Source organism: Chiloscyllium punctatum, chromosome 5, assembly GCF_047496795.1.
Source record: "Chiloscyllium punctatum isolate Juve2018m chromosome 5, sChiPun1.3, whole genome shotgun sequence".
NCBI lineage: Eukaryota > Metazoa > Chordata > Chondrichthyes > Orectolobiformes > Hemiscylliidae > Chiloscyllium > Chiloscyllium punctatum.
The window spans coordinates 5,396,127-5,412,110 of record NC_092743.1 but is presented as its reverse complement, the minus strand read 5'-3'; the positions used below and the strand labels follow the sequence as shown (position 1 = coordinate 5,412,110).

Sequence of the window (15,984 nt, the reverse complement as noted above, 5' to 3'; positions counted from 1 at the left end):
TTTTCCAAAAGTGACATAACCAATGCCCTGTACAGCTGCAACATGACCTCCCAACTCCTATACTCAATGCACTAACCAATAAAGGAAAGCATACTAACCACCTTCTTCACTATCCTATCTACTTTCAAAGAATTATGAACCTGCATTCCAAGGTCTCTCTGTTCAGCAACACTCCCCGGGACCTTACCATTAAGTGTATAAGTCCTGCCCTGATTTGCCTTTCCAAAATGCAGCACCTCACATTAAATTCCATCTGCCATACCGACTGGTCGACTAGGCTTGATCGGTCAAAGAGTCTACTAATGCTCTTTTGTTTTGTCCTCTACATTTCCCACAAACATCAATGAAATCAGATTATACATCTCTTATATAACATGGGAAAATAGGAATTAGGAGCAAGAGTAGGCAATTCAGCCCTTCAGGCCTTCTCCGCCACTTAGCATGATCATGGCTGATCTTATCCTGGTCTCAACTCCACTTTCCAGCTTGCTCTCCATAGCCCCTTACCCCCCTTATCATCAGACACATATCTATTTGCGTCTTGAATCTGTTGATTGATTCTGCCTGCACTGTACTCTGGGGCAGTGAGTTCCACAGATTCACAACCCTCTGGGAGAAGTAGTTTCTCTTCATCTCAGTTTTGAACCGACCTCTATATCGATGACCTCTTGTTTGAGATTATCCCACGAGGGTGGAACATCTGCTCAATGTCCACCTTATCATTCCCCTTGAGCATTTTATATAAAAGCACCATTGGTAGTGGTAGAAACTTTGAAAGCTAGTAACACAGCAGGATTAAGCTTTCAAGCCTGCTCCATTATCTAATATGATCATGGCTGATCATCCTATCCACTCCACCCTCTCCTCCCCGACCTATCACCTTCATCCCCTCCCCCACTCACCCATTGTACTCTATGCTACTTTCTCCCCACCCCCACCCCCACCCTCCTCTAGCTTATCTCTCCATGCTTCAGGCTCACTGCCTTTATTCCTGATGAAGGGCTTTTGCCCGAAACGTCGATTTCGAAGCTACTTGGATGCTGCCTGAATTGCTGTGCTCTTCCAGCACCACTAATCCAGAATCTGGTTTCCAGCATCTGCAGTCATTGTTTTTACATCCAACTCAGTACCCTGGTCCTGCTTTCTCCCCATACCCTTTGATCCATTAAACCCCAAGACATATACTACATCTAACCTTTTCTTGAAAACGTTCAATGTGTTGGCCTCAATCACCTTCTGCATCATAGAATTTCACACTCCCACCAGCAGCTTTCCATCCAATTTCCCTTACTGGCCTCAGAGTTCTGTGCATGAAATGGCTTCAGGAGTCAATGCTGCAACTAGTGTGCCAACACCAATCACCATGTGTGCACACACACTCAGCTTGGAGTGAATATTGTTTACCACGCTCCAAGTGAAAGTACTTCTCCCTTTCAGTCTTAACTGGCATACCCCTGGTTCTGGACTCCTCAGTCATCATGACTGAGGGGTGACCTTACAGAAGTTTATAATAGTCATGAGTAGCATAGATAGGGTAAATAGACAAGGTCTTTTCCCCAGGGCGGGGGAGTCCAAAACTAAGAGACATAGGTTTAGGGTGAGAGGGGAAAGATTTAAAAGGGACCCAAGGGGCAACGATTTCACACAGAGGGCAGCGAGTGTATGGAATGAGCTGCCAGAGGAAGTTGAGCAGGATTTTGTGATAACTACAGTTGAAGTATAAATATGCCAACAGAATAGAAGATAAATATATTGCAGCAAAACACTTGAGAAGTAGAAAAACACCTTCATTCACAATGAAATGGAGCAAAGTTTGAGTAAAGTGCTTTATAATCCAGATTGGAAACATACGTCTAAAAACGATCCCTTGTTCTTAATGTGGAACAAATATGCAAAAATCTTGAACATACAAATGAATCAGACTTAATTATTACTGCCTGTTGCATTAAAGTAATCAAAACTGACTCACTAAAATACCATGGACAGGGTAAAAGGAGGAAGGATACGCCCAGTGACTGGCAAGGAATTACAGTCTAAGTATATGGGGTACACCATCTGGAATGGAGGTTTTTCTTCTCCCATAGAGAATGGTGAGCCTGTGGAACATTCTGGAGAAAGTGAGGACAGCAGATGCTGGATATCAGAGCTGAAAATGTGTTGCTGGAAAAGCGCAGCAGGTCAGGCAGCATCCAAGGAGCAGGAGAATCGACGTTTCGGGCATGAGCCCTTCTTCGGGAATGGGGAAAGTGTGTCCAGCAGGCTAAGATAAAAGGTAGGGAGGAGGGACTTGGGGGAGGGGCGTTGGAAATGCGATAGGTGGAAGGGGGTTAAGGTGAGGGTGATAGACCGGAGTGCGGGTGGGGGCGGAGAGGCCAGGAAGAAGATTGCAGATTAGGAAGGTGGTGCTGAGTTCGAGGGTTGGGACTGAGTCAAGGTGGGGGGAGGGGAAATGAGGAAAGGGATGAACTCAGATTTCTCCAGTTTCCTCATTTCCCCTCCCCCCACCTTGTCTCAGTCCCAAACCTCAAACTCAGCACCACCTTCCTAATCTGCAATCTTCTTCCTGACCTCTCCGTCCCTGCCCCCACCCCCACTCCAGCCTATCACCCTCACCTTAACCTCCTTCCACCTATCGCATTTCCAACGCCCTCCCCCAAGTCCCTCCTCCCTACCTTTTATCTTAGCCTGTGGACACACTTTCCTCATTCCCGAAGAAGGGCTCATGCCCGAAGCGTCGATTCTCCTGCTCCTTGGATGCTGCCTGACCTGCTGCGCTTTTCCAGCACCACATTTTCAGCTGTGGAAAATTCTGTCACACAAAGGTGAAGCCATAACATTGAATGCTTTCAAGCAGATATTAGCTTTCGATCATAAGACACAGGAGCATAAATTAGGCCATTCAGACCATCGAGTCTGCTTTGCCATTCAATCATGGCTAATAAGTTTCTCAACCCAGTTTCCCACATTTCACAAGTATAGATTCTTGAGTATCAAGAACCTAACTATCTCAGTCTTAAATATACTGAATTACCTGGCCTCCACAGCCTTCTGTGGCAGTGAATTCCATAGATTCACCACCCTCTGGCTGAAGAAGTTTCCCTTTATCTCAGTTATAAAAGGTCTTCCCTTTACCCTAAGGCTGTGTCCTCAGGTCAGAATGCCTCCTACCAATGGAAATATCTTCCCAACATCTACTACGGACTAGATGAGTATATTTACAACTGAGATAGATAGGCTGAGTATCGGGTTATGGGGAGAAAGCTGGGGAATGGGATTGAGAAACTTATCAGTCATGATTGAATTGGCAGAGCTAAAGGAATCAAAGGATATGGGGAGAAGACGGCTACTGAGTTGGATAATCAGCCATGATCATACTGAATGGCAGAGCAGACTCAAAAAAGGGCCAAACAGGTCACTCTTGTGGCTATTTTCTATGTTTCTAAAAGAATTTGATTTGATTTATTTATTGTCATGTGTACCTAAGTACAGTGAAAAGCTTTGTTTGCGACCAGAAGAGGCAGATCATAGTAAGCAAAGATATATGGTGATCATAGGGTGAAAAGAAATCTTGGACAGAGTAAGACATACAAGTTACACCAAGTGCTAGGCAAGATCAGCATCATTTGAAGTTAGAAAATCCATTCATCAGTCTAATAATGGCAGGGAAGAAGCTGTTCTTGCACCTACTGATGAGTGTGTTCAAGTTTCTGTATCTTCTGACGGAATAGGTTGTAAGGAGAGCATTACCAGGGGGTGGATGGGTTTTTGATGATGTTGGCAGCTTTTCCACAGCAGCAAGCCGTGTAAATGGAGTCCACGGATGTGAGGTGTCTGGGCTGTGCATACAACTTTCTGTAGTTTGTTATGGTCCAGGGTAGAGCAGTAGCCGAACCAGGCTGTTATGCTCCCAGACAATGTGCCTTCCAAGGTGCATCTGTAAAGGTTGGTGAGGATCCTTATGGAGATGCTGAATTCTCTGAGCCGCCAGAGGAAGAACAGGTGTTGTTGTGTCTTCTTGACCGTCGCATCTACATAGGAAGTCCAGGACATGTTGTCGGCTATCATCACTCCTACGAATTTCTTGCAGTTCAAATCTGACACATTCACTTGACGAATGCTGTATTTGCATTGCACCATATGTCCAGATTGGTCCAACATCCAACTTACAGCCAGTTAATTACTGCTGAATTTCATGTTGCATAAGCTTCTTGGATGCCAAGGGCAGTAACAGATATGGAAATATGTGTATGGTATGGAGATGTTGGACTTGAATGGATAAAGTCAAAAATCACAAAATACCAGGTTACAGTCCAACAGGTTTGTTTGAAATCACAAGCTTTCAAAGTGACAGTCCTTCACTGGGAGACGCAGATCAGCTACGATCATGTTAAATGATAGTGTTCGCTTTATGCTTTTTAAAAATTCATTGTGGGCAAGACTGGCTGGACCAACATTTATCAACTATCCCTGGTTATCTTTGAGAAGGTGGTGGCAAGTTATCTGCAGTCTATGTGCTATATGTAGACCCACAATGCTGTTAGGGAGGGAATTCCAGGATTTTGATATTGAACAAATGTCAAGACATTTCTAAGTCAAATGGAGAGTGGTTTGGAAAACGTGTAGGTGGTACTGTTCCTATGTATCTGCTACCCATGTCTTTCTAGATGGAGGTGGTCATGGGTTTAGAAGTTGCTGTTTAAACAGACTTGATGAATTTCTACAGTGCATTGTCTAGATGGCACATACCGCTGTTCCTTCATTCTTACAATTTATAATACATTGGCAGCTAACTATGACCCAGCAACTTCCTACTCACAAGGTTTTTAGCTGCTGGCTGAGGGGTATATGTTAAGTATGGGCAAGAGATTTCTCCTGCTCTTCCTTATAACAGGGACATGTGATCTTTCATAATCACTTGAGAAGCCAGGCAAGAATGACACAAGTCATTCAAAAGATTGCTATTATTTAGACAAAATTGGCAGTCAATTAAATATGACCAAATAATTTATTCTAGCATTCGTTTATACAAATTGGTTAAAGAATGAGTAATGGCCAGGAAAGTGGAAGAATTCCCTTGCTCTTCCATTGAATAGTGTCATTGAATCAATTATGCCCTCAATTAAGCATCTCATATATCCACATTAAACCCCTCCTTTAGTGCTTTAGATCAGTGCCAGCTTGGATTATGTGCTCAAACTGGGGCTTGAGCCAACAATCTCATTCAGAGGCATTGGAAACAGAGCATGTGTACTGTAATAATAAAGAGGACTTCACGCACATTTACAACAAATTGACAAAACGGACAGAGCATTTTTTTGAGACAAACCAAATGAAAACTTTAATCGCAATGATCACAGACTGATACAAGGAAGGAATGAACAGCAGCAAAGTAACAGTGACACAGCAGGAATGGAACTAGACTCCCTGTTTTCTTGTCTCAACTTGCAGCAGCATGAGGGTTAAATAAAATTTGTCAAGATGCACAGGAGAAATTAGGACAGATAACCAAAATCTTGATCAGAAAGGTAGGTTTTAAAGATAAAGCTGATAAGAATTTGGTAAAGTCACATCCTTACTTTGTTTTGTTCACAACAGAAACTGCCATTTCTAGTATTATTTTTGTTTCTATTTTAGGATTTAAGAAGAATCTTAAATGGAATAGAATATACACAATCAGTAGAAAAGGTGAAGGACTACAGAAATAGAATTCCAGAACGAAAGCTATATCACAAAAATCAATACAAAAGTATTTGTTGGACTTGTTGGGTGGCACGGTAGCACAGTGGTTAGCACTATTGCCTCACAGCACCAGAGTCCCAGGTTCAATTCCCGCCGCAGGCAACTGACTGTGTGGAGTTTGCACATTCTCCCTGTGTCTGTGTGGGTTTCCTCCGGGTGCTCCGGTTTCCTCCCACAGTCTAAAAACTGTGCAGGTTAGATGAATTGGCCATGCTAAATTGCCCGTGGCGTTAGATGAAGGGGTAAATGTAGGGGAATGGGTCTGGGTGGGTTACGCTTCGGCAGGTCGGTGTGGACTTGTTGGGCCGAAGGGCCTGTTTCCACACTGTAAGTAATCTAATCTAATATAGTAAATTGCCCAAGTATATCCTACCCACAACAAACAGGATAGATCCAATGCAGCCAGTTACACCTCTCAATCTAATCTCAATAATCAGTAAACTTATGCAAGGGGTTATTGACAGTGCCACCAAGTAGCATTTGCAAAGATAAGAGTAAAGTTGCCAGGTCACAGGGCTGCTTTCTCATTGATTGGTAGTGATTTAACCAAAGGGTCACCACACCTTAAGTGAAGGGACAGGTTAAGAAGGAGAGTCTTTCAAGGAAACCTCAGCCAGCATGAATCCATGGTATTGACATCACTCTGTATTGCAAACCTGCCATCCAGTCAACTGAGCTAACCAACACTCCCAGTTACCCTGTTCAATGGCACTCAGTTGTGGTTTTGCCAGGTCACTGCATTCCTCACCTCATTAGTGTCTTGGCTCAAAGAAGATCATAGAAGAGCAGGGCAGCAAGGTTTCTGGTCCTTGGCATCAAGACAGCAGCAACAGAATTGAGGCGTTAAGGAGACCAAGCCAAACTGGTGTCAATGGGACACAAGGGGGAAAACAGGGAAGATGGCTGTAATTATTGGATATCAATCATCTCAGCCCCAGTCATCACTGTAGAAATTCTCAGGATAGTGTCGGTGTCCAATAAGCTTTAGCACATTCATTAACGGCTTTCCCAGGTTGTAGTTGTGGACGTCAGTCATCTTAGTCCAAGACATCTCTTCAAAGCTCCTTAAGGTATTGTCCTTGGCCTGACCATCTACAGCTGCTTCTTCAAAGACCTTCTCCAAAGATCTTCCCTCCATCATAAGATCAGAATTGGGAATATTCATTAATAACTGCACAATGTTCAGCACATCTTGTGGTGTGCACTCCTCATACACTGAAGCAGTCCACATATGATGTAACAATAGTAGGACAACATCAAAGCTTGGACCGCCATGTGCAAGTAACATTCGTACCAGACAAGTGCCATGCAATGACCATCTCCAACAAGAGAAAAATCTAATGACTGTCTCTTGACATTTAATGGCATTACCATTGCTTAATCCCCCACAATCGGGAGAGGTTAACATTGATCAAAAATGGGCAGAAATGGCTATCACAAGGGGATATAATTTTAAGTTGATTAGAGGAAGGTTTAGGACAGATGTCAGAGGTAGGTTCTTTACACAGAGTGTGGTGGGTGTGTGGAATGCACTGCCAGCGGTGGTAGTAGAGTCAGATACATGAAGGGCATTTAAGCAACTCTTGGATAGGCACATGGATGATAGTAAAATGAAGGGTATTCCTATCTTTAAGTAGGAATAAAAGTTGGCACAACATCGAGGGCTGAAGGGCCCAAACTGTACTGTACTGTTCTACGTTCTAAAAACTAAACTGCATGAGCAAAAGATCAGATTTTAGGAATTTTGTGGTAGATTACTCATCACCTGCACCTCTAATACATGCCAACCATCTGCAACATCCAAGTCAGGAACATGTAATGACCATATCATTTTATTTCCTTTATTTTTGATTCGTAGCCCAAATGGGAAAAAAACTATGTTAAAAATGACAGTGGAAAGAATCACTGCACTCTTAATATCAAGATAATAAAACTCACTGTGCTTTGGTCAAGTGGTTTTGGGGAAGATACTTGGAGATGGCATGGCATCAGTTGGTGTGCGCACTGTGAGATGTGCCTGACAACAAGTAGCCATTTGGTTTTTGCAATTGTCACCAGTTATGGATGCCAAAGGCCATCAATTTAGCAACAACTCTGACTGGTTCCTAGGTTACTGAACAGCTAGCAGTATGAGCAACACAAAGTTTGGGGCTGAACAGCAGCAGCGACACCAGTAAAAATACCCGAGGACTGGGCCTAGACTGAGGTCAGACTGAGCAGAGACAGCAGCAGAAACAGGGGAAGGGAGAGCAAATCTGGGGGTGTACTGCAGCAGAATGGAGCTCAATCCAGGGGTGGAGCTCCAGAGGTGACATCACAATTTAGGCTTGGCTGCTCAGCAACCTAGTTTACAGACTGAGTGAGTAGTGATGGAGAGAGACAATACAGTTACTTTTTGTAGTCGCAGTCCACTAGGAACAGGAAATGAGAGTGAGAGACCTGAGTCTAGAAATGAATGGGTAAGGTTGTATAATCAGTTCCTGGATTATTGTCTGTATTTGAGAAGGTTGATTTAATCATTAAGGTTTAAAATGGAAGGAGAACTTGGCCCCATGGAATGCTCCTGCTGTGATGTGAGAAATCAAGGACACTTCCAGTCTCAATGGTGCCAGCACGTATAGGAAGGGTGTTCAACTGCAGCTCTTGATTTGTCACAAAGGACCGGGAGCTGTAGACTGACTCACTACCGAGCATTCATGGGGCCAAGAATGTCATGGATAGCACACTTAATGAGCTGGTCACATCCCTAGTAAGGGCTACACAGGCATAGCAGAATTGGGTGACCAACAGGAAGATGAATAAGTGTGGACAGGCAGTGCAGGAGTCCCCTGCTGCCACTCCCCTGTCAAACAGATATACCATTTTGGATACTGTTGTACAGCAGGGAGGGTCGACGTGTAGGTGTACATCAGTGATAGGGGACAGCCAGGGGTACAGATAGGTGTTTCTATGGCCGCAAGTAAGACTCCAGGATGGTACATTGCCTCCCTGCTGCCTAGGTCAAGGATGTCTCTAAGCCGGCACAGCATATTCTGAAAGGGGAGGATGAGCAGCCAGAGGTTGTGATCCACATTGGTACAAGTGACATGGGCAGAAACAGGGATGAGATCCTGCAAAGGGAATTTAAGGAATTAAAAGCAGGACTTCGAGGGTTGTAACTCAGGATTACTTCCTGTGCCATGTGCTAGTGATGCTAGGAGTAGGACAATAGTACAGTTAAATACATGGCTAAAGAACTGGTTTAGGAGGAGGGCTTCAAGTATGTGAATCTTGTACAAGGAGGGGTTGCACCTAAACTGGAGGGGCACCAGTAACCTGGCAGGGAGGTTTGCTTGTGCCAGCTGCAAGGGTTCAAACAAGTGTCTTGGTAGTGGTTGGGGGGGGGGGGGGGGGGGGAACATGTCCAGAAACTGTTTACCAGGATGTTGGCTAGTTCTGAGGGTGCTGAGAATGTGTACAGGGTATAACCAGGCAGGAAAGAGTTAAGTTCTGAGTTTTGTAAAACAAGAGGTTCAGCTGAGCATGACTTAGATCAGATAAGAACTTACAGTTAACAATGGAGTGCTGGAGGCAAGGGTAATGGGTTAACAAGGTGGAAAAGCATTCATTATGTACAGCCATTTAACAATATTGGATGCATCCAGTATGCAATGTCAGTTAACAAGGTGAAAAGTATTCATTATGTGAAGCCAGTTAACAGGGTTAAGAACATTCATTGTGAAACAGCAGATGGTTTATTCTTTACTGTTGATGCTCGCCTATTGTAACGGTTACCCAATTAATATGTATGTTGCCTTATCTGGATTCTCCTCCCTGTAAAATGACTATAGAGTCCATTTGAGAAACTGCTCTTCTAGGGAAGACCGTGATCATGTCCCTGTGCACATGGACGATCATTCTTTCTCCTTCCAGGGCCCAGAACAAAGATGAAGAAGGTAAAACGTAACTGTGTCTCTGAGTGTTTTGCTTCGACTGAGGGTGCAAGTGGATGACAGTGCTGGCTATGAGAAGAGATTAAACAAACTTTGTTTTCATCGGAATATCAAAAGGGTGCAACCTGATAGAAGTTTATAAAATTGTGAGAGGCATAGATAGTCAGAATCTTTTTCCCAGGCAGAAATGTCAATTACTAGGGGACATAGGTTTAAAGGTAAAAACACTTAAGTTTAAAGGAGGACAGGCATTTTTTTTTTAAAACACAGGAGGATGGTGGTGGAGGCAGTAGCAATACAAATATTTAATAGGCATCTTGAGAGATATATGAACAGGCAGGGAATTAGATGTGGGGGCAAAAGATTTTTAGTTTAGAAAAGCATCATGTGTCAGCCCAGACTGTTCCTGTGCTGGACTGTCTTTTGACTGGGTAGATAGAATAGTGAATAAGGTGTTTGGTATGCTATCCTTTATTGGTCAGAGCATTGTGAATAGAAGTTGGGAGGTCATGTTACAGCTGTACAGGATGTTGGTTAGGCCACTGTTGGAATATTGCATACAATGCTGGTCTCCTTCCTATCAGAAGGATGTTGTGAAACTTGAAAGGGTTCAGAAAAGATTTACAAGGATGTTGCCGGGGTTGGAGGATTTCAGCGATAGGGAGAGGCTGAACAGGCTGGGGCTGTTTTCCCTGGAACGTCAGAGGCTGAGGGGTGACCTCATAGAGGTTTATAAAATCATGACAGGAATGGATAAGATAAATAGACAAAGTCTCTTCCCTGGGTGAGGGAGTCCAGAACTAGAGGGCATAGGTTTAGGATGAGAGGGGAAAGATTTAAAAGAGACCTGGGGGCAACTTTTTCACACAGAGGATGGTGCGTGTATGGAATGAGCTGCCAAAGGAAGTGGTGGAGGCTGGTACAGGTGCAACATTTAAAAGGCATCTGGATGGGTATATGAATAATTGGGTTTAGAACATACAACATAGAACAATACAGCGCAGTACAGGCCCTTTGGCCCTAAGAGGGATCCAGGCCAAGTGCTGGCAAATGGGACTAGATTAGGTTGGGATATCTCGTCAGCATGGATGGGTTGGACTGAAGGGTCTATTTCTGCGCTGTACATCTCTATGACTGCTGCAAGAGTGATTGGTGTATGTATAAAAAATCCTGGAAAACCCCTTTCTAACATCACTGTGCCAGCTCAACATGATCTTTTCATTGGCAATTGGAGATGAGCAAAAAACGCTTGCTTTGCCAGTGACACCATCATTCCTTGAATGTATTTTCAATTAATCAAACATGGTTAAAAATAGGGAATGCTCATGAAGCCCAAAGTGAAGCAACATCAAGATCTCAGACGCATGTGGGGCTGCAGACAGTCATAGATACAGGGCGGGGTGAAAATTGACAGCAACACTCCAACTGCAGTGAAACAGTGTTTTATAAAAGTTTAGCGAAACCTTTTTGTTTTCTTTTCTCTCCACCTCCACTGATAAAACCATATCCATACATCTTTCAAACAGTTTTCTCAATTTAGCTTACAATCCCACCATTAAAGGACATGAGAAAAACACAAAGGGAGCAAAGGACTGAGATAAAGATGGGAAGTTATTATGAAGATCCTCCCGGTCTCAGTTCTTACACTCTTTAAAATTACTCCATTTTGCTTCTGCTCATAATTCCCACTAACTGGGTCACTTCTCACTCTTCGGAATTAAAATTTCACTATGACTACTTCATCAGTCTGCCCACATCCTCCTTGAAGTTTATCACTATCTTCCCTATTGCTTACTTCATTGAGGAGTTTAGTTTTATCAGCAAGCTTTGGACTAATACCAATATGTACCTAATTCATTTACACAATGAAAAGAGCAGTAGCCCCAACATCGATCTAAGGAGAAACTCGGAAGCTAACGACAACACATTTCTTTCTACTCTTTTAAACCAAAATTGGTTTGTACACTCTGCTTTTTATCCCATTGCACCTTTAATCCTTTGGGCTTAAGTTTTGCTAACAAATATAGTACATGATACGCTTTATTCACGCATGCCTAATTGTTCTTGAGGAGTAGTGGTGAGTCGCTTTCTTTAGCCATTGCAGTCCACATGGTACAGATTCAAGGCTATTAAGGACGGTCTACACACACCACACTAAATTCATTATCTTCATCCACCCCACCCCCCTGTAAACTTCAAGAAAGAATCAATGTAGTTAATCAAACAGAACTTGCCTTTGACAAATCCATGTTGGGTTGTATTAGCTGATATTTTTCCAAGTATCAATTAATTTTGTCCCATTAATTGTCCACAATGGACCTGAAAAAACAGATTGAGTTACCTTTTTCTACACTGAATATTGCCAATGTTTTAATACATTTCCTTTATCTAGTTTTATTCCTTAAACTTCCCTAATACCTTTGCTTTCATTATAATGTCACAGCCAAAGAGAATTTTGCCTAAGTACTCAGTCATCACCATAACTATGTCCTCTGTCTCATTATTAAGGCTCCAGCTTTTGGTCCCGAATCAGCCCTAACCTATGTCTAACTATCAACAATTCATCGAAATTCAAGTCAATAGTAAATACAAGATACTTTCACAATTAAAACATATTCCAAAAGGTACAATGATAGTGATGCCCATTTTCTGTATTCAAAGGGTGTAACACTGTGTTTACTTAGCCCAAGAAGTATTAATGTAATGTTAACAATGGGTTACGTGTTCTGTCACATAAAACAGACTCCACTTCCATTACACAAGAGGGTCACGAGGCTAGAAGACACAATTGGAGTTAGTGATTAAAGCAGAGAGAACCTTAACAATTCAAAACAGGTGATTGAAGATAAGGGAACTCAATAGAATTTGTGGACAGAATAATAACATAGAATTACATTGCTTCTGCATGGAATAATTTTTTTGAATGTACAGTTCTGAGATACTATACACATCTGGAGCAAGTGGGACTTGAACCCAGGCTCAAGGATAAGGATAAACACCACACATCAACTGAGAGAAACAACCTGTTTCAAAGTTGCAATGCCTTTGTAATCATCTGCTTGTGATTGGAATGAAGCCCCACCTGTTCCATCTGGTGACAAGAATCAGAAAGGTTGAGTCTCTTTTCTATGAAAGGGCAAGTGATAAATTGTCAGCATTAGTTCATCCTCAGTGACAAAACCACCAGATGTCACTTCTCAAGCATAGGGAAGGCATCTGCTACAATTGTGTCCTTGAAATTCATTTAATTAGTTTAAGTACCTCTGTGTCTCTATGGATTGTAATATTTTCATATTTCACCAATGTAAGCTACTGTAAAGTTAGAAGCAGAAATCAGAGATACTTCATGCACAAGGCATGGCTTTGGCTCAGACAAAGCATATGCTTATTTCTGAAGCACAATACTGCAGAGGTTAGAAATTAGAACAATAAATGACAATACTTAGCAAATCAGGCAGTACACACAATGGAATTAATGTCTCGGGTAGATGAATTTTCGTATTATATGTTAGAAGTGTGATACATAATAAGTGAAATGGGGAAAGACGGCACATAAACAAATAAGGAAAGGTCTATGGGTGGAAGACACAGAAGTTAACATGATATTGAGTCAGCAAAGCAAGACCAATGGGTAGGTCAAATAAGGAAGTGTCCAAAGGAGGCATGAATGGCAGAATGATCAGCAGTTGTCATCCGAAAGCAAAACAACAGAACACAAGAATTAAAACCAAACCCACAGGCTGTAACTAGAGCTGCAAGGTTCAAAGTAGAGGCGTTGGCCATTTGCAGGTCAATATCAATGAGTGAGATAAAGAGAGGGGGAGTAACGTATCTAGGTTCACTGATGATTCAAAGGTGGGACTGGAAGCTATGAGAAAAACAGAGGCCAACGGACTGAGATAAAGATGGGAAGTTATTATGAAGTAGGCAGTTCTATTGACAGAGAGGATGTGGGGTTGAAACCTCTGCCCAAGGTTAACCAAGACTTCCCAATACTTAACTTGAGGAAATTTCTGCTTAAACTAGATTGGGATACTGGAGAATTAGTCTGATATCAAGGTGGTGAGGGATGATCAAGAAACGATGGAGCTGGAGTCATTAGGATATACATAGAAGCTGGCACAGTATTTTTGGTTGAAGTCACCAAGGAAAGGCAGTTCCATGCCAAAATAGAAATCGATTCTTGGAGAATTCCAGAAACAAGGGCAGGAATGAGAAGCCTTCACAGAAGATTTCCCAACTATGAATGGGCAAGAGTGAAACAAAACAGCTGCAGTTTAACGGCAACAGGGTCAAGAAAGCAGGGTGGATTTTGTGGGCATATGAGCTAGAAATTGCACAAATAAAGCACAAAAATAATTTTTTGGGATGTGTTCTAAGGAGTAAACTCAGAAAATTAGAGTACCCTACTCTCACGGGCTAGGTAAAAAGCAAAGTCACACACATTACTCTACAGCACACTCCAATAGTCATGACAAATACAGCTAATTGTTGTGTTTCTTTCCTCCTGCACAACTTGGAATGAGAATATTCTTGCAATGTAAAGACTGACGAAAATGTTCTCCCTATTATTGTTTTTTAAATCGATATAGATTGGATAGCGCTACCAATTCAGACAGTGTACTCACATTCTTTTTAATTTTATTCCTGATTGTTTCAATTACACCTGCTTCACTACTTTCACACAGCTTCTCAGTGTTTTTTAAATCATCACAAGCCAGCTGCATTTTTTCATCTTCAAAGGTCATCATAGCGTTCTGAAAAATTGATGTCAGAATTAATATGTGCAGCTAAAACAGTCAAAGAAGCTTACATTGTGCTAACACATATTAAATAACATACAGTAAATCAACATTAAACTATACAATAATTGGAAGTGTTTAACTAGAGTGATTCAATGTTGTAATAACATATGCTTGGGAATCAGTTAGCTCAGTTGGCTGGTTGACCAAATTCTAAAGCAGACAAATGCCAATAGTGTGGGTTCAGTTCTTATGCCAGCCAAGGTCACTCTGAAGTTCCTGCCTTCTCAATCTTGCCCTTTGCTTGTGGCATGGTGACCCTCTGTTTAAGGTCTCCACCAGCTGTCTCTCTCTTTATAGCTCTATAGTCCTCTGGGACAATGGCAACTTTAAAAAAAAGTCAGCTAATATCTAGTCCTTTTCTTAAGTATATTTCAACTTAATTCTGAAATTTGTAAAATACTATCTTTACTTTTGAAGTCTCAAACCAAAAGGACACTACTCACCCTTCCAGGTTGTAGTACAGTTATGTTTATTTACTTAAAAGGCTGACTTCCTTTCAGGTTATAAATAAAGTTACATATTCAATCTAATCTTTTAAGAACCAAGATTTGAATACCTGAAAATTAATGGGATGGCCTCGAATGCTAACCTTTTAGAAAATTTTTACCATCGGGCAATCTTCCCGATTTCAGAGTCAAGCCTGGATAGTGAATATTTTCCCTGTCAGTCAGTTATGGTTATATTCATTTCAGAGATTCTTTATAGATAGAAGACATTTTGAAATTGAAAATAAAATGCTCATATTTTGTTTTGGAATACCAATTAATGTTAGATTTACAATGAACAGGGATTTGGACTCTAACGTGGGGTGCTTTTAAAAATATTTATTCATGGGACGTGTGTGTCGCTGGCTGGGCCAGCATTTATTACCCATCCCTAATTGCCCTTGAAAAGGTGTTGGTGAGCTGCTTCCTTGAAGGTCCACAGTTTATGTGCTTTATGTATACCTATAAATTATTCTTCTTTTGTATATTCACAGATGAGACATAGGCGTCACTGGCTGGCTATTTATTGCCCATCCCTAATTGCCTCTGAACTGAGTGACTTGCTAGGCCATTTCAAAGAGCAGTTGAGAGTCAGCCACTTTACTGTGGGTCTGGAGTCATGTGTAGGCCAGATCAGGTCAGGATGGCAGTTTTCTTCCCTGAAGAACATTAGTGAACCAGGTGGGTTTTTTCTTTTCTGACAATCGACAATAGTCTTGTGATAATCTGTATATTTTTAATTCCAAATTATCATCAAATTCCACAATCTGCTATGGCTTGATTTGAACCCAAGTCCCCAGAAGATAAGCTGAGTTTCTGGATTAATAGTCGAGTGGTAATACCACTATGCCATCTTCTTCCTATGGTGATCAAAATAAAGCAACAACAGCTGGCTCAAACTAACTCTTGAAAGAAATGCAAGTATGCAACTCCACTCTACAAGTTTTATGCTTTTGCTACACTAAATTATAATGTTTTGTTGGCTACTTCTTTTTTTCTATGTATTAAAATATGATGAACAAA

General features: G+C 41.8%; 1 protein-coding gene across 4 annotated transcripts in view; it reads right to left on the bottom strand.

The window, feature by feature from the left end:
* Positions 1 to 15,984, bottom strand: part of ttc39c (tetratricopeptide repeat domain 39C) — a 110,704-nt gene that overhangs the window by 56,693 nt on the left and 38,027 nt on the right. For 2 of the 4 annotated variants that reach the window (XR_011960612.1, XM_072569680.1), the window contains exon 3: positions 14,300 to 14,428. The exons of 1 other annotated variant lie outside the window; for it this stretch is intronic. Coding sequence is in view for 2 of the 3 variants with exons in the window: in XM_072569680.1 (XP_072425781.1) it covers positions 14,300 to 14,428 (129 nt within the window). In the remaining variant the exon portion in view is untranslated. Of the gene's footprint in view, positions 1 to 11,905; positions 11,936 to 14,299; positions 14,429 to 15,984 lie in introns of those variants that run through there. One more of the 4 variants, XM_072569681.1, reaches the window with a different exon arrangement.